Genomic DNA, 20,532 nt, shown 5'->3' on the forward strand with positions numbered 1-20,532 from the left:
AATATCACCTTATTGTGGTCCTTTTTACCCGTAAGGGGATTTGTCAAATTTGACAGTTCTACAAATCGTGCGATTATAACGATTCTTTTTTTTACATTTTTGAAACCTCTAATTAGACATTCCGTCGCTGAAATGATTGTCAATTAAGATGTAGGTACGAAAAAGCTAAAATGTTTATGTGTAAGAGTCTTTACATTTTTTTCGTGCTGAAACTAATCGCCGGTTGTTTACGATGTCACCAGTGTTAAAAGTAAAAGTCTTTGGTGTTCGATTTGTCAGTGAAAATAATTGTTTCTTTTAATTTCTCTAAAAATGGTGAACTTCATAAGTGTCGGATTTACGTTACTGTATGGGGAAGCTTTGGGTAATGCGGCTGAAGCTCGTCGATTCTACATGGAACGATTTCCACAACGGCAAATTCTGGATTCGCTTGTTCGTATATTTACGTTGAGACGTCCAAAAAATGACTGGATTTTGAAAATAAAACTTGAAATTCTACAACGCATTGACCAAAAGCAAAATTGGAGTATAAAAAGAGACTTGCTTTACGTTTAGGTGTTTCCCCATTTACGGCAACTCTGCATGAACAAGGATTGCATGTGTACCACGTCCACTCGCAGGATAGCTTTTTCTCAATGACTTAATTGGAAAATAGATGAGGAACCAAATATGTCGAGTCCGTTATTAATCACAAACGAAGCAGGCTTTACACTCAAGATCTGACTCCTCATCTAGATTGTTTGATTGGGCCTCGTAATTGACTCCTTCGTTTATATCACACCTACAGGGCTAGTCACATAAAGTTTATTTTGTACGCAACCAAAAATAACGCTGACCACTTGATACCGTTTATAATATGATTTAATTTAGTAATCAACGTAGGTATCTAATTCGGCTAAAAATGTCAAAATGACAAAATGAAGGTCATTTTATTGGTTGCCTACCTCTCGAAAAATTTATTATTTGTGTTATTATTAATTAATTCATAATTAATGCTTTATCAATGGTAAAACCCATTTCACCACTTATTCTGAGATAATTGATGCTTACAATTGCGGTAAACATCTGTAAACTTTGCCGAAATCAAAAAGTTGATTTCTAGGCTAACAACAGCACATCGTTGACGTTTCTTTGACATTTCAGCGAAAAATTTGATTACCAGTGGCATCGTGTTTGGCAATAAAACTGGTAAATTACCCATTATTTTACCCAAAATTCATTAAGTATGACTTATTATAAAGTAGCGTTTGAGACCACAAATTGGCTACGCCCATGCATTGAACGCTCATTTGCATAGAATCCGCTACGACATGACCGATAATAATAATTTGGAACGTCTGCTCTAATTTGTTTTCTTTTTGATTGCTTTGAAGTATTTAGACGACGGAGCTCCACCACACTGTTGAAGAGATGTCATAGATTGATAAAAACAACAATTTAGAAGAAAAATGGATCGCTTAATACGGATTCATTTTGTAGTCCGCTGATCTTGATGTTTTATGCGCATATGGGAGTCAGTTAGTATACATATCTAAACTGCGTGACATACGAGTAAGTGGCCGAAAGTATTCGTGAAAATCCAGCGATGACAAACATGTTTAGCGCGAATAATTGATAATAATCAAGGAAGGCATTTGGAGCATTTATTACATCTCTTTTATCCCGTCAGGTCAGCAAACTTATTACTAACGCAGGAGGGTCGCTCCAAAAATTCTCGGTCTGACATAGATCCAGATTTCTTAGCAGGATAAATTCGTGGCCTTTAATAGCCTTGTAAGCCTTACGTTTTACGCCAAACAGTTTTTAATTGAAGGTATCTTAAACACGACATATTCAATAAAATGTGGCTCAAATCGAGTATCGAGCTGTGATAAAATTCTTGGTAAAGGAAGGGCTTACTCCCTAAATTATCAAGCAAAGGTTGGATGGTGTGTAGAGTAGAAGTTCTCCTTCCTATTTTGTATTAAAAGATTGGGCAAAGGGCTTTCTTATGGGACAAGAGTCTCTTGAAGATGATGCAAGATCTATCTGGTCGACCAATAACAATATTGCCCTTGTTGAAGAGTCGGTATTAAGTGACTGCCGTTAGAAGGTCAAGAAATATCAGAAATGTTTAAATTTTCCGATGCGAGTGTTCGCCGGATCCTGCATGACCAGCTGGGAATTCACAAAGTCAGCGCAAGGTGGGTTCCCAAACATCTTTCGGCTGTTCAGCGGCAACACCGAGTTGCGTGTGCGCAAACACTTTTAAAGCTTTATGAGTCAGACCAAAAAAGCTGTGTTGGAGACCATTGTAACAAGAGATGAAATAATGATCGTGTACTATGATCCTCTGTCGAAAAGGGAATCGATAGAATGGCGACGTAAGGGTGAAACACCCCCAAGAAAATTCAACAAAAAATGTAATGGCCGCAATCTTCTTTGATTGTGAGGGAATCCTTTTTATAGATTTTAAGGAAACTAACACCACGGTCAATGGCAGTTGGCGCTGAAAACCATACAAATGTTGGATGTGTCGCAGCCTCGCAACATGAAACAGATTAGTAGACAGATTTCCGGGGGAAAAACTACGGCGATTATCGCCACCTACCGGCGATACTAGTTTGACTCATGTTATGAGGCTTGCGGCACATTCAACTACGCCAGGAACCCCAACTGGGATGAGGCAATCATTTATAATAAGTCTCTAGTAGCTCATTTTGAGGATAAACCAAAAGAATATTTTTTGAAAAGAATGGAGTTGTTAATTAAATGATGTAACAAATAAGTATCTTGAAGTTAATCCAGTATGCACATTGACAGTATATTACACACTAATGAAAACTGTTAATTGTTTACCATAAATCTTTCTTTGATAATTATAACAATATTAGTTTTCACCGAATACCCACAGCTTTATTAATAATCTCGTAAATAGCTTTAATTCGATTTTTTATAATGTCACAATTTTCCCTCCTATTTCAATATGGTAATCAGTTCTGACTGACAGAAAAATTAAAGTCGTTTTATGATTTACGTCACTTATTAATCATTAAAAAACTCAGACATTTCAATTTCTTCGGGAGACGATTTTTAAACACACTTTTTCAGATTTCCAGTCCGTCTTAAACGATTTTAAAATTGCTTGTCTTGTTTGTAATTTTGTCGTTCTTCTCGTTCTGAATTTTTGGGTTTGCATTAAAAAGAATTCAGTCTATATTCGGAGCAAATCTGTTTAATGAATTTTTCACTTATGGAGACTTTTCATTCCACTTCATACATACGCGAAATCGCGCTATGGAGATTTTATATTTTATCCACAAATGTTGGGGAGGCGATATTTTAATGATTTCAATGAATTTAAAAAAATTATAGGACGCCTGCCGCTTTCTGGAAAATTGGCGGTTTTATTTATCTGCAGCAAATATTTACTCCGTTTTTAGTCAAATTGAAAATTTGCTCGAGATGCGATGTTTAATGTCGCTTTCACGAGGGAAATGCAGAATTTTAAAAGAATGAGTGGCATCCAAAACAAATAAGTCAGAAGTAAGTAGATGGAAGTTTTTCGACGTAAGCCGAATTAGAATTATCTACTAATTAGCATATTATACGCGCTAGTAAATATAGCTAGGAAAGTAGTTCAACCTGATATGGTAAAAAATTTTAAAATCTCTGAATTGAGAAATTATTCTCTTAAACATAATGATAATTTTTCTGACGGTCATTATTTCAAACTACCTAGCAACCCTAGTATCACAACTGACGTGAAAATTACCCATCATCGGTGTTACTAAACAACCTGGATTACTTTTTTCATACAGGCTATTTTTGACTTACAATTGTAGTAGCTCGGCTACGCTACGCTTCGCCTCGCAATGTAAACAAAGTGCTCGACAAAAAAAGTACCACTTTTAATCCTAATACATAATATACTATTATTCTTGTAATTATCTTTTTTTCAGTAGGTATCTGTCGGATCTTTCTTAAGTATCGTTGACAGGATTTAGAAAAATTATTTGACACAATTACATCAGTTTTTCAGAAACGAGCAGCATTATTAATGCATAAAATATCAGAATATATAGGGTGTTCATTTAAAACGCACCACCGATTACAGATCACGGATCAGCTGTTTAATTTTGATCTCACTTTTTGCGTTGTTTGTGTTTTTACTCTGCAGACGGACGAGTGGTGCGTTCACAATCGACTCTTCAACGCCAACTTTGAGGATAAATTTAAATGAACATCCGATACTACATTTTGTAAATGGAGAACTGTGAAAAATGTAAAAGATGTCATGGAGCACGTACTTTTCTTAAAATGAATTTATTAATCATTTTGTTTAGGTATTTAATTACGTAGTCCTGCTTTTAAGTAAAAATGTTGATAAATGTAACACTATTCACTAATGAAAAAAATAATAGTATACATATTACATACAGAAGTGGAAATTACTGCCGAAAGCTAAAACACGAGGGTGGAATGATACACAACTATCATATTTTAAACAAAAATTGGTAAACATACTATAATGACATTTTTGGAATAATATGTTTCTAAATAAAAAAAAAATAAAATAATAAAATAAAAAAAATCGAGAAGGCCGTGATTAATATGCTTCAGTTGGCAACACGTAAAAATTTAATTCAAATGTCATTGCAATGGTAATTGCATTATTAATTATAGACTATTAAAATTTTCTACTACAATATTTTCACTTTAGAGCAAAAAATTTCATTGTGCAGTGTTACTTTAAAAATAGAGAAAGACTTGAGAACGGCGAATGGTCCTATCGACACCTCGAGTGTTGGAGGAATTTCAACAAAAGTTTCCGGACTTTCAAGGCACTTATCAACAACTTGCCCAGAAAGTCTACAAATGCGTAAACATGTTTTTGGAAACAAGTAGTGATCTGCACAAAAAAGGCAGTGCACGACCGACAAAAAGAGCAGCTGAAAATATTGAAGAGGTTGAACAAAGAATTGCAGAGACCCTAAATAAATCGATCCGGAGATTAACCCAAGAAACTAACCTATCATTTGGTACAGTTCAGCTTATCCTTAAAAAAGATTTGCACTTTTTTTCCCTATTGTGTGTCTGTTGTGCATGAAATTAAACCCCTTGACAATAAGAGCCCTCACAACATAACCTCCCTGAATATTGATCGTTGAATCGATTTATAAACAAGCTGCGTGGTCACCGTTGAATAAAGGCGCGGGAGTTTTAAATCTCATCGTTTCATTGCACTAGCTGAGGAAATTCTTTTACAACCGACAGCTCACACATAATCCACACCTTTTTGAATATCAAGATTTCAACGTTCTCAAAATCACTAACCTAACTTTTAAGGCTGACATCTGATAATTGAAATCTTAACGAATTGCCAACTGAAAATTTTGGCTACAGCCAACTTTAATTTTTTTTCTTTTTCGATCTCACGGTATTATACAGGGTTATTCTAAATTATTGTAGTCGAAGTAGGCGTGAAAACTGAATGTAAAATTTATGGTTGCCGCTCCATATAAAAAAACATCAAAATGATGTGAAAATATTGAGTTGTTTTGCACCTAATTTAACTCTCGTGTGTGAACGGTGTGTGTACTCACTTATTCTGATTCAATCGTTAATTTAACAAAAATAAATAAAATCCTCATCACCGCACTTTTCACCTAAAAAATGACAGTGACAGCGACAAAACTGACAGTTCACATGAAAGCGGCAAAAATGTGGGCATGGCCTACTTCGACTACAATCATTTAGAATAACCTGTATTTAATATTAATTTGTCATGTTTATCATGTTTTTCATTCTGTCCGAAAATTGCTCCAGATAAAAGAGAAGAAAACAAAAATGAATATTGGAAACTTGAATTAAAAGTAAAAAATTACGGATTTTGGTGGAAAATGTTCTCCCTACTCGTGTAAACTTTTCCAGTTGGGTCGAAAACTTTAAAAAATAATATGTAGCTTATTTTCAAACTTTTAAAATGTCAGTAATAACTTAATTTGTACTAATTAATTACATAGGTACAACTTGTCGCACTTAAGATGGAAATAGTTTTACAATTTTGTCACTGTTAGGAGCAGACATTTGAGTTTTTGTACAGTTATAGAATTTCATCAGTTGCATCTTTTGAGGTATACTCAATTCAATTTTAAGTAAATAATTGTAAGTATAATTTCGGATATTCTGCTTGGCATGGGAGATATCGCTAGAAGCTATTTTAAGAAATTGGTTAGAATCCAATTTTGACCATTTGTATCGAGTTTCAAAGCATTTCAATTTATTTTTTTTTAGGAATTTTCAATTGCTTATTGTTTCAATATAATTTGTATGTTGTTCTCACGGTATTTTATACACAACTGCAAGTGGAGCTTGGGGCTACATTATTTAAATAATTACATTGTAAATTTTGCGATGAAACTCATCATATCGAGTTAAAATTGGATGGTGAACATTTTTTTCTAATAACTTTGCAAAACAAATGTCGAGAGTTGGCAGTATTTGCGAGGTAACAGTCGGCTGGGTTTAAAAGTTAATTAAGTTGGGTACCATGAAAGATGCACGTTATAAAATTCTATAACTATATAAAAATTTCTACACCTAAAAGTAACGAAACTATGAGCCGATTTTCTTTTTGGTAATTGTTCACTTTAACTACTTCTGGAATTTTCGCGTTTTTTCTGGCTAGACAGCCTCAGGGCGTCCTCCTAGATCGTGCCCCACCATTCAAACCTTGTGCAAATGCCTTTTTTTTCTCTCTTGTTGTGTTTCAAGGTCGCACCAAGTCTTAGTATAACTAAAGGGTAAGGAAAATTTTCATTTGCACAAGGTTTGACTAGTGGGAATCGATGTAGGAGGATGTCCTGAGGCTGTCTAGCCAGAAAAAACGCGAAAATTCCAGAAGTAGTTAAAGTGAACAATTACCTTCTTTTTAAATGCGACACATTGTATATATGTCGCAGGCGTATAGCAGAATTAGGCTTTTTGCAAAAAAACTAGGCGTTTTGCAAAACAGCATCACTTTGAATAATAATGATAAAAGGATTTATTCAAAGTGCCTAGTCATTTAGAAAATAATCGTAACGTGCTGTATAGTTTGTTACCAAATCACAGTTGGTAGAAGTTAAGTTGGTAGTATTAAGTAGCGTAGTCTAGCCGACGAGAGACTGTGTATGTTCATTTACTTTTTCCAACGTCAAGTCTGAAAATGACATTTCCATCACTCAATTTAGAGATGAAAGTAGGCGTTTGCATCACATGTGAGGAAAGTAAATCACTTCCCTCACTAGTGGGGAAAGTAAGAAAAAAATTGATCCCCATTTAGGTATGTACATACTTTCTTTAAAATAACGTTCAAATATACATATATATACATTTGTAAGAATTCTTTATTAACAATTAGCACTTACAAAGATACTTAACTTTTTTATCAGTATTATAGAAATTAAATGTACAATTTTTTACACGAATTAAAACTCCAAATGTTCCTGATTTTTTTTTTCTAAATAACGTGTCGGTACAGAGCTTGACGTTGACGCCAAACTAGCGCTTCTTACTACTTGTCTCCATCTCAGTAACGCATTGTATTCCTTTCCGTAGCGTGCTCGAGATTTTATAGGTAATAATTCCAAAGATACCTACAGGTCGACCAGAACAGCTTGGCGAGTGACGCAGTGGACTGAAATCCCTCCCATTAGCGGAGCGCACTTGTCTGTTGGGTCTGGAAGTGTTTAGATCGTGTACTAACGGGCGAAAATCAGCGCTTCAAGCTTCAAGGGAACAGCATGTCCGGGCTGTTTTGAGCAGATTTGCTTCATTGAGTGTACCGTACCTACAACCATAGCCATATCCTTGTCTTACAGAGACTCGCTCGTTTCCTCTTGTGCGCATCTCATACGCCAAGCTGTTCTGGTCAAGCTGTACTTCGCTGCTTCTGGATTTGGTAAATTTACAACACTATCTTCTACTTCCATCACTATTTGTTTAGTAAATTCTGAGTAATTTTCAAGTTTTGGTAAAAACACGACTTGACATTCATTAATTAAATTTTATTGTTTACTGTGAGCATGGAAACGTGATTTTCAAATTTTACTTCTATGTTGATTTGCATAAAATAATAAATTGATAATACCTATGCAAGATAAACCGAAAGCTCTTGACGTTGGAAAAAATAGTATGTTATATACGTGAGGAAAGGTCCATTGCTAAACTTGAATGATTAGATCAACTCGCTATCGCTCGTGATCCAATTGTCATTCTCGTTTAGCAATGCATCCCTTTCCTCACTTATATAACAATATACTATTTTTCAATATAATTTCCGTTTAGAATACCGCGGACCATTTTATTCAATCTCTATCAATTCAGTATATTGCGATATTTCAATATGCCTAATTGCCATTAGACATTTTGCAAAATGAGTGAAAACTACAGGTTATTTTGAATAATTGAAAGTTATTATTCAAAGTGACGCAAATTGGCAAATCGCCAATTCTGCTATAAGCCTGCGACATATACATAGTTGTTAGCAAGTCTGCGGTATTTCGTATTTCCCGCGAATGGGACACCTCAAGGGCGCAGGCGCAGAAGAGGCTGGAAAAGAGGAAGATGAAGACGCGAATGGGACGAAAGGGGGCAATCCAAGTAAGTGCATCTTGAATGGTAGAGAGACAAGATCCAACCTCTGTGTTTGAAAAACCAATAAAGCCAAAGCGGCAATAAAATCAAAAGTGTTTTCTTATTGACCTCAGTGATAACATAGTTGTAAATAAATTTTTTATCAGTCTATACAATGTTAGTATGTATTATTAATTAGTAGATGTTAAAAGATTAATTATTTTTGTAATACTAGAATACTACTAATCAAGCGGCCGTAGCTAAAAATAATGAAATAAGTAAAGTTGCCTTGTTTCTTAATTTAGATAAAAGTTCAGTGATCTTGCTATTTGTTTAGTAGTAGTACATACTGATTTTTTTTTATTATCACATCATTTCATGCAACTTTACGAGCTTGTCATGACCTTCGTCAGCAATGTCTATTTTTGCATGTGTCAGATTGCGAATTAGATGAGGGTCCTTGACGAAAATGGGGCGTTGACAGTGCATCTATTCCTTTTGTATTCATGTTCCTTGCAATAAAGTTATACTAATTTACATAGAAATTATAATGCTAATGTACTGGGATCAATAATGTTACTTTACTGTTCGATTGTGCTAAAATTGCTCATCTAAAAGAATCTTGCCAACACGACTTCATACTAATAGGAGCGTAGAGATGGGATTGAATCAGCAGTTCATCAAAAACATTTGCTGAAAATACATTTTTTTCACTACTAGTCTCAGAAGGCGTCATTACTCATTATTGACTCTCGAACCGACCCCAGAAGTAGAATTTCTCTCCCTAGGTTAATAATAATTTTCATTATTAACCAAGGTCAATAATGAACAGCCGTCATCTAGCAACGAAAGATTTTCGTTGATTTCATTGGTTAACGTAGACGATTTTCATAGCAACCGTTGAAAAATCAAAACATCAGACAAAATAATTTGATTAATAATTATTATCAGAAAGGGTTTTAACGTATCTAGTAGTGCGCGCCTTAGAACCCTCGGCACGCCTCGGGCTCTAATCTTGGCGCTCTGGCTATAACCATGAATTTCTTCACCTTTCGTTGATATGAATTTAATATATTGTCTGCAGTCGTTTCAATAAAATATGACTTCTCATAGGAAAGAACTAATTTTGAAAGAAACATTTCAAGTGACTTAATATTCTAAACTAAACGAATGCAGTGGAAAATAAGTAGCAGCAGTTTTCATAATCTCTAATCTGTTGCCACTCTTCTGAAATAGTATTTAACATTACTAGCACGGTAAAACGGTTTTTACTGGCGGCAGAAGGTTATGAGCCAGTCACCTTCTGCCTTCTGGGGCTAGTTAAACCCGTTACCTTGCGTGTATTGTTGAATATTTTATTTGTTCCACACTTGTAATTAGTTATACAAACTATTAAAAATTCAAATATTTGAAAAAAAATCGTATGAGCTTCACACGTATTGTTTTGGAAACGCAGGACACTCATATTAGCACGGGTGTAAAATTTTATTGGCTAGCCAGTTAAGAGACATTTTCAAAGCGAATACAGTCACTTGTAAAACTGACGTTTACAATTGCGGAACAAATAAACAAAATTAAACCTTTGAGAAAATTTTGTTAAAAATAAAAATTATCCGTTGCCCTTTTAGTTTTCAAAAACTTGAAAGGCACGGCGGGTCGTAGTCGAATGATTTAATGTCTTCATCTTGAATATTGAGTCCAAGAGAAAAACAAATTAACCAAATGATATAAGAAAATGTATTATTCTTTTATGCATAATTTTTACTAGCAATACTCGTAGAGACTGACACTAGTCGATAATATTTTTCTGCAAATTTCAATTTTGTATTATAGGCAGTTTTGAATCTGCCATCACCTGAGAAGTTTTTACCATCTACAGGTAAAGCAAACCATTGAATTATGTTCCGTAGATAACGTGAATTTAAATGTACAAATTTGATGTAAATTCACCACTTCACGAGAACCACTATAATTAGATCCACCCACAGTAAATTCCGGAAAGTTCTAACCCAACCCTGTATGCATAATTAAGGATTTTTTTAGTTGCGTTGGCCGTAGTTTAATCGAAATCCTAACTTTTCTTGTTTGGAAGCTTATCGAATGATACATGAGAGATCTGTCTTTACTTCATAAATTCTTAAAATGATGCAGACTCTTGATTTACTTGAAGAGGGCTTCACCTCGCTTTGTAAAGTTCTGGAGGCTACATCAAGAAGCCATTTATAAATTTCAAATTAGTCTAAAATCTATTAACAATTTATTTCTGTCGTGTAGTTTTCTCTAATAAATGACCGGGAGAAATGTGTTAGGCTGGAGTATGATCGCAGACAGGCTTCACAATCAAGCGATGGCGTTAACTTAAAATTGTTAGCCTGAAACGTACATACGTCAAGCACAGATGCACAGAAAATGTTTACGCCTTGGCTTTATGTGCTTTGGTAAGTTATGCCAATCTCCTGTCCTCGAGGAAAGTGTTGACTTTTATGTCTCGAGTTAAGTGTCTGAGACCAACATCTGCAACGTGATGAGGGAAATTTGAAAATCTAATTAGTGACGAACGATAAGAGTCAATTCGCAAATTGACTCGTGTGGGGTTAAATCTTTGTTAAACGTTTTGTTGTTGGGAGAGGAAACAAACAAAGGATAAGGGATACGGGACGATAAATTAGTAAACAGAATTGGAAAAATGTGTAAGGGACAAAAAAAAATTACAGATTAATCAAGAAAATTCGAGAGGCAAGAGGTTAGAAGAAAGGAATTAATTGTGTGAATTACAAATTTACTATGAAAAAATAAACAGAAAGAAGTACAGAAGAAGTATAGAAACTCTCAAACCTTTTATTTTAAACGCAATTAGTGGACAAGAAAGAACTACACATATTTTTTTGGAACGCCAACGGACTCAAAAGTCGCGAGGAGAAATAGGAACTCGAAAAATACCTAAATGAGAAAATCAACGTCGACATCACTGATAAGAAGAATAATGGAATAGAAAAAGAAAAGAAGAAAGAAGAAACAAAGAAGAAAACAACGGAACACCACAGGAGAAAGGAAGAAATCAAAGCAAAAATAAATGAAATGATGGAAAAAAGAAGAATCTTCGAAAACCGCGTAACAGAGCACTGTCCAGTCCAGTCCAGGGAACGGGGCTTTCTTCCCTCACTCGGGGTGTGATCTCCAAAGTAACTGGAGCTACGTACGGCAATTGTTGCTGTGACCACGTGTTTTACAATTACAAGGTCCATTATTTCTCTAATTCTTGTACTTTAATTATTATAGACACGGTTTGATTATTCAACCAACATTAGTTCTTTATCACACTAAGGTAAAGGTAGATTACTTTCTTTGAGAACTCGATGATAACAAGACTACTCGTATCTTCACGACCTTGCATTTAGTTAGTGTAAATTCTTTATCGCGATGTATGTGATCTTCTTGCATTTATCGATTGGGGGAATGCGGTCTCGCCAAGGCGATCTACTCTAAAATTATTTTAAAACATCTTCATTTATTATTCGTTCCTTGGGGCTCTCGCGGTCGGGGCAAGCTACCGCCAGTGTCCATCGCTCTCAATTAGCTGAAGTCCGGCGTAGTGCACAAAGAGCTGCGCCGTATTTAGATGGATATGGATCATTGAAATGAGCTGACACGTGAAGAGAGGTATCCCTGATAAGTCTGTTAGTACCTTTTCCACTTTTGTTTTCCCTATATTAGACCAGGCTAGACTGAGAGGTTCCAGGGGTATCGCGTCGACTTCAATTTAATAATTCAAATCTAAACCGGATCACATAGTTCGCATCTCAAATTCTTATAATGCTGCTCACGTTCATAAATGTATGTATTTATTCAGCTGGTCGTTTTTCTATTAGTCTTTACTAAATTCTATTATATATTTGTATGGTTGTTGGAACCAGACAGCACCATACACGATTACTTGTTAAGTAAAATGTAAATGAAGTTTTATTTGAAATCCTTTCACGGTACGGCTTCCCGTAGAACTTTAAACTAGGACAAAACACAACCTAGGATCAATAAATATTTCTTTCCCAAAATTTTTGTTTCGTCCGAGGGAAAGCGGCAACCAACAATACACCAAATAAGTGAGAAAAGTTGCGTTGAGGATGAGACGAGATAATCAAAACGTTTCACTCAACATTTATGATCCTTTTGTGCACCACCGACAGAATGACAGTCTAAGACAAATTTGAAGTATTTCATACTTTGACGAAATATGATTTTAATTTGACATTGAAGATATAAGATCAGATTAAAAAACACCTCGTATAATTATGTTGTTTCCATTAATTTTTTAAATTTAGTATGTACATGAAAAAATATAATTTTATGGAAGGCTAACGACTATTGATGTGGTAATTAGCGATATATTTTTATTTGTTCTGAAACGCAAACAACATTCTGTTTGTTCAAGTGGTTAACAAACATCCTTCTTAATTAAAACAATAACTCATTAGCTAATTCGAAAAAAAGAATCGATAGGTGGAACTCAAATTATTATACTTAACTCAACAAAGAAATAATTCTAAACGATAAAAGTACGGATAACAACACTAGTAGATCGGTTTAATAGTACATTCTTGAACGAGCGTATAATGATGGCTATTATTCAAGAGGATGAAAATTCCAACAAGAGCCGTAGGCGAGTGGTGGAATCGTCCGAGTGAATAATAGCCATTATACGCGAGTTGAAGACTATACTTTCTCCACGATCATACAAAGAAAAAGCAATCTTTGAAACTTTAATTTAATTTGATTTTTTATATTTGGCAATTAAAATTGTACCTTGTTCAGCGATGCGCAACTTATTGTTTACAGACGCATCCGCTTGACGATCTACCCGTGATAGAATGAAAACACGAGGGATGTGATTGACCGACAGCGGTGGATTTCAGTATATTTTATCACTGGGTGTTGAATTGGATATATCATTCTTTCATTGAATATCCAACAGAATTCATTTATTCTTTAATAGTCATGGAGAAACCTTGTTTATAAATTTGAGAACTTTTCGTTTGCAATGAAGTATGTAAACCCAATTAGACGAGAAGAAAAACTTTGAAAGCAAGTTGCATAGAACACATCTTTCCAGTCAAGAATATCGTAGTATTCTGTTTTGATTGTCAGAGACCTCGGTGGTATGAAGCAATTCTTCATAAGGGAACTTAACAGCATCCCTTGATGGCTTGGAGGATGCAAAAGGCAAGCATTCTTGGTTCTCTCACTGTGACGCGACGTCGTGTTAGTGTTAGTGTTCCTATGAATAAGACGTTTTTTTAACCCCTAATTTAACACTTCGCTCATGGGATAATCATCAGTTGAAACGAAACAGGGTGTGAAAATGTTTTTGTGCGGTAAAAACTTTACCAGTACCAGTTTTATGAAGAAAGAACGATCGCTGTTCTAATTACCAACAGTTTTTACTGTTTTTTAATTATAACTCTGTTGCGAAAAATTTTTCGGAAAAAATGATAAATCAAAAAATTTTTTATTTTAACGAGTCCTACTGGTGGTTAAATTTATTACGTGGACTTCCATAACACCTGTATATAATTATAAGTATTTACATTTAAAAAAACTGCGTATGACGTCACAGCTCTGAAGGAGATGACGTCACAAATAGGTGCAGTAATTTAAACTCAGCTCACTTTAAAATAAAAGTTGACCTGTTTTAGCGTTTTACAAAAGTATTAGTTGTCCCACTGTTGTATATTGGACGCCACAAAAAAAAAAATTTTGATTGAATTTCTTGAACTATATTCATTCAGAAGAGGATCCACAATTTGTCAAAAAATGGGAGACTACATTTCAAATAACAATAAGCAAAGAAACAAATTTCTCCAAGTGTAAAACTCATCTGTTAATGAGTGTCAACTAAGTCGTTAAAAGAATTTGTTTTCGTCAGCCTTAGACTTGGTAACACTCGCCACGTTCTCAAAGGAACTTTTCCTCTAATTCCTCACACCCCCATATCTATCAGACATCTATTACTGCATTACATCTTGAGCGAAATTTATTGCGATTTCATAAATAGATTACATTGTCCTAGTTGACATAAGCTGAGTTTATTAAGCTTTTTATCCGTTATAATCCATTGTAACTTGCACAAATAACTGAACAAATTTAAAGTGTATTCTTAATGTGTGAATGTGCAGTTACTTTAAAATCCAAGTTACGATGTTTAAACATAATTGATAAAAGCAAAAGATATACTTTGAAGATGTATACACTGGAACTGAAAAAATAAATACATTAGGAAATGCGGAAAGTTTAATGGTTAAAATGGTCAATTAATTTTTGAAAAGTTGTAGACACGATTAAAAAACACATTTGGCAAACTAAAAGTAATAAGAGATACGAAATTTACAATTAACACAAATCTTTCGATCACTAATTTTAGAGAAAAATAAAATTTTAAATGTGTGAACAGATATACCTATCGATCATTTTTAAAATATAGTCTATTTTTTAAACAAAGAACCACGACCTGTTGATTTAGGTTTGCAAATATAAAATTTTACTAAATTTAATGTCCTTGAAAGTACGCAAACTCGCAGCTAAAATTTGAACGTGTTATTAAAATGCCTCGCAAAGTAAGACATTTATTAAACTCTCAAATTAGTTGTTATTAGTTGTTATAAACTTTATTAACATGCTGAATTGCTGCGCTACTAATATCTGTAATAACCTCAATTTTTATATGATAAGATTTTTCACACGAGAGGCTAAATGACCCAGGCCATTCCATACTTGTGCGCAAGTCCTATAATTTTGCGCGTTATTTAAATTTGACGTTCACGGACTTCTTTATGTAGTAAACTCATTTATGCAGGGTGTCCCAGAACTCGCACGTCAGCTGTTAACTGTGAATTTTAATATTTAATCCAACAAGGATTCTACAACAACAAACGTGAAAAGTATATTAGTTTTGAAATGAAAACGATTTTAAGATAACTAATCACACACGCTTTCCTGAAGGTAACTGCACTAAATGTATGCGTTTCCGAGGAAACGATTTTTGATGTTGCTGCTAAAAAAAACTGTGATGAAATGTTTGGACGAGTTTTATAAGGGTTGATTTGGCGCACGAATCCCAGGTCTAGAAAACGACCCGTAGGCGAGCTTTTTATGTTATTTTTTAGATTTTTTTTTTAATTTTTAAATAAAAAATAAAATTTTCAAATTCTAGGGAATTTTGTATTATGTAATTGGTAATTCAAGGTAACGAATGCAACTACATCTGCAACATATGTTAAAAAGTAGAGTTTGAACATTAATATTGGAAGTTTTTTGGTGTAAATGACAATAATACGAGTGCTTTAATAGATAGCCATAAACGACTCCAAATTGAATACAATAATAGACCTATTAAAAGATTCTAAAAACATAATTATATCTTTAGTTTGTGTTCTACTCATCTACTGTTCTTTGCCTTACGTGCAGCACGCGGTACAGTACCATGCGGTACATGTAAAAAAGCACCCAAGTTACTAACGCATGCGTATTGGTAAGGAAGGATCGTCCTGGGTTATTTAGCCTCGCGTATTTTTCACCCTATGTCAAAAGTGTACAATGTTGTCAGCTCTATTTTGGGTGTAAATTGCGGTGTTGTGGTTCTTTGATTAAAAAATAGACTGTAGCTATTTGACTACTATACTGCAAAGCTTTGATGTGATGTGAGCAGTGATCTGAAAATTTTACACATCACTTGGTGTTATTGAATATCAAATTTCTAACAAAGCAAAATAGTAAATTATTTTGCATTTACAACAAACAAGCAAGTTTTATACACTTTGACATATTGACCGCAGCACTGGAACATTATTTGTTGCATTAGCTTGACGCTGGACGCGAATTAATGTAGAACTGGTAATAAATAGTAAAAGAAAAATTATTAAAAAATCCTATCCGCTTTTCTATGAAGAACGTCTACATTTTTTTTCTCACTTGGTACATAGTTTGTTGCGTATTGATTATGCAAATTCGCACTATGCGTGAGTTCGGGATGAACTAGAGTTAATTAATTTAGCAACATTCCACTTAGATAATTCAATTTTGGCCTCAAATGTAGTTTAGAATTTCTTGTGGATTAAACTGCTTCTTCAAGAGCCCTCATGATGGGGTCCTTCGACAATTATGTAGTTTAAAGTCGAAAATACTCTAATTCGGTATAAACAGTTTTAAATCTGGGTAGCAGATTTTCATTTAGTTGTATCAATTCAGTTTTACTCATCTATTTTTACATACACAAAACTAATGGTATTTGATTTAAATTAGTTGATTTCAGAGATTTGAATTTTGCGGAAATGTAAACAAATTAAACGTAGAGGATGAATTCTTAACTTCCAAGTTATATAAATAAAGCTGTTGCAGATGGCGAATGTTGATTTTTTTGTCTGGAGTTAAGAATTTGGAAGTAATCATGTCAAGCTTGATCGTTGATTAAAAAAAAAATGTTTAGGTGTTTTAAGCATCTGTTAATCAATATGAAATAAAGAAAAACACTTTCTTTGAATTATCGGTTTGTTCTTCAGGTTTTAAAAATGAATGTCCGATTAATTTGTTGAAATTTGAATTATTTTTGTGGACTATCACCCTGTTTTCAGCTTTAAACGTCGATAACTCATGCCAAAGGTCATACACAGGCATAAATATTTATAGAATTAGAAGGAAATCGTGGCGAGCCATTTAAAAAATGGACTAAAAAATAAAAATCACCGGAAAATGTTTTATTTTTAAATGAACTTCACCTGTCTGGAGTTATTTTCGAAAAGCTCTGATTTGTTTCAGGCGTTGCAAATTATCAGTTATGTCGTAGCGGAATTCTATGCAAATAAGCGTTCATTGCATGGGCGTAGACAATTTTTGGTCTCAAATGCTACTTTACCTCATGAATTTTAAACGTAGGAATTATATGTAATTGTGCATTTTATAAAAATAAAAATTAAAATAAAAAATTTGTTACCCAGTCTAGGACTGGTTTACAAATCTATGAGGGGCATGATGACCAACTCAATAGACCGGGACCAATGGCTTAACGTGACTTCCGAATCACGAGACAGAATATAACCTTTTTTTTTTTTAAATTTCGCCCTGGGTCGGAATCGAACCCGCGACCCTCGCGTCCCTGAGCCGAAACGGACTCCCTTAGGCTATATTTATCAAATAATGAAGAAAAAGCAACATTTTACATTCGTAAAAATGGATAATTTACCAGCTTTACTGCCAAACGCGATCCCACTGGTAAGCAGATTTTTCGTTGAAATGTCAAATAAACGTCAATTTTAAAGCAACGGTGTGCTGTGTTAACCAAGGAACAACTTTTCGGTTTCGGCAAAGTTTACAGACGTTTACAGTTATTGTAAGCAACAACTATCTCAGAATAAGTGGTGAAATGGGTTTTACCATTGAAGAGAAAGCGTTTTTATTAGAATGTTACTTTCGAAACGGAGTGAATAGGCAACCAATAAAACGACTGCGTAACAAGTGTAATTCTGCATACGAACAACGTAAGACAAACGTTTCGCTAAAACAAAAGATAAGGTAGCACTCTTGATTTGCTTTCACTTTGTACACCTAGACGGTTGGTGCAGTTGCGTTACAGAAATCATAAAATAAAATAATATTTCTGTGCAAAGTTAATTAACGTAGTGCACAGATTGCACATATGTACGAGTATTAAACAAGATCTTAATTAGGAGCTGGCTATGAAATTCAATGCCTTGGGATGCTTTCCTCTTGATATTTATATAAAATGTTATGTTAATTAACTAATTTAATACAGTATATTTCAAAGAAATATGTTACACAGTCGATCTACTTTATCCCAAAATACCGCTATTCTTCAAATTTCTTCCTAGATTCGCTCTAAGGATTAAGCAGTGCCTATCAAACTGAACTCTCACAAGAACTATTTGACACATGGAACCAAAGGATATTTAAGTGAAGATAGTTTCAGAATTTCCTATATTCCAATTTGTCAGTGCACTCTCTTTGGCATTTATTCAGTTTTAAATTGTATACATACTTAAAATATTCACATTCTATGTAGATATTCAGACATCCACGCTGAAGTTTGTTCGTAAAAAATTATGGATTCTAGACAATGCTGAGAGCAAATAATGAAGCTATGAAATATTGAAGTTACAACGGAACGCGCTTTCCCAGCTGCCACCCATTCAGATACTAATGTCATGGAGATTATATAAAAAAAAAGAAACAAAAAGCAAAAGTAAAATAAGAACAATATAGGCAAGACTGGAGATAGCTTTTAACTGAAACGTATATTTTGATTTCTTATTTGAATACATTTTGAAGGATCTCATTTCAGTTATTAAATTTAATCGAGAACTGTTAGCATAAGTAGCGGCACTGCCAATTTATTGTATTAATAACAATCTCTAGAAAACTGACTAACTGATCCAGTTATAGCTCGCCTTCTCCTTTGCTTACATTAAAGCTGGTTTTTTATTTGAAATATCCCAACCCAAACATTGAAAGTTTATTTCGCACAATTCTTCTTACTCATGCACAAATTATAATTAACTAAACTCGTGTACGTGCAGAAGATATGTAGTTTTCCTTGTTCGCGAAAACCGAATAAATTTAAATAACGTTCTATTCTAGTCCTGCAGGTACTCGGTTATCAAACGAACACACAACTCGATTCTAGTCGAGCGAGATGAGTTAGTTAAAGTTAGCACACACAACGGTTACACTAACTACACACAAATTATACATTTCCTAAACACATACGTTTCGAAATATGTAACGCTAAAGTAAGGCCAAGGCGACCTGAAATTCCAACAGAAAAATAGAATAAATAAGAGCTTAAGTGAAAGAATCGTGTGCAATAATGGATGTATTTGGAATTTATTCAAAGAATTCCATCGTCATTACGGCTGAAGTTTTATTGTTCCTCGTTTGTCGTCATTAAATAAAATTGTTTGTAGATAAAGCATAAAATAAATTGACATGATATTTGAATATCGGCGAACGAAGAGAAAATGATGTTCAGACTGGATTCGTAATAAAAGCTGCGATTTTAGGAAGTGTGGGATTTTATTACCTTTATAAAAATAACAGCCCAGAGCGAATGTCGGAGTAGCAGTAATATAAACCGGGTCAAGATTTTACTGTTTTCCAGGAAATAAAACGATATTACTCCTATTATTCGTCTAGCTGATAATAACTTGTTTCTGTTTTTTACCTATAGATTGCACTAATTCTAATCTAACCAAAACTAAGCAATCTACAAGAGCAACGACACGGTTATTGTTATTTTTTCCCAAATTTGGACCCGTTGCAACTTCACAATAATATGTCTTTCAAAGAAAACAGATTGTAATTACGATCTGCTAGAAGAGAGATGTGTAACAGAATAGAGTCACAGGAGAAATATTTTAAAAATCAACTTATTTGTGCTGATTTGCAAGCTTGTCATTTATTTTTGTTCTTTCGATTGAAACACGAGTGCTTAGTTAACGATCAAGTCATGAAAGCTTTTCAAATTTTATTTCTGAATCGACTCAAAAAGTGGAAATTTTTGTTTCGATAACTGGTTCCATCGAATGTCTAATTTTATTGAACTGAAAGATAATAAATGTAAACATGTTTTTTAGGTAAGATTGGTTTCATTAGAAGACGCTTTTGGATCAACCTACGTTCGGAGAAAATGAAGAGGTTAAAGTTAAATGACAAGCATTTGGAAAGTTTCCTTTGATTAAAGGAGTGTTCTGAGTGAAAGTTGAATTAAAGATTAAATTAATATTAAATTTAACTCCGTTTTCAAGAAATGGTGCAGAAGATTGATTTAATTGACGGGAACTCGCAATAAAATTAGATTCAGTTTGAAGTTTTATTTTATTTTGAAAAATATATTTTCCAAATAAGAATTTAATTTAACTTTCTAAATTTGCA

General features: G+C 34.0%; 1 protein-coding gene across 7 annotated transcripts in view; it reads right to left on the minus strand.

Annotated features, from left to right (window-relative positions):
* The window catches only part of LOC138123271 (orexin receptor type 2-like), a 130,538-nt gene that overhangs the window by 64,606 nt on the left and 45,400 nt on the right, over window positions 1-20,532 (minus strand). For 6 of the 7 annotated variants that reach the window (XM_069037900.1, XM_069037893.1, XM_069037895.1 and 3 more), the window contains exon 3: window positions 19,369-19,407. The exons of the other annotated variant lie outside the window; for it this stretch is intronic. In XM_069037900.1, the coding sequence (XP_068894001.1) occupies window positions 19,369-19,407 (39 nt within the window). The remainder of the gene's footprint in view (window positions 1-19,368; window positions 19,408-20,532) is intronic. 7 annotated transcript variants of the gene reach the window in all.

Source organism: Tenebrio molitor, chromosome 2, assembly GCF_963966145.1.
Source record: "Tenebrio molitor chromosome 2, icTenMoli1.1, whole genome shotgun sequence".
NCBI classification, from domain to species: Eukaryota; Metazoa; Arthropoda; class Insecta; order Coleoptera; family Tenebrionidae; genus Tenebrio; species Tenebrio molitor.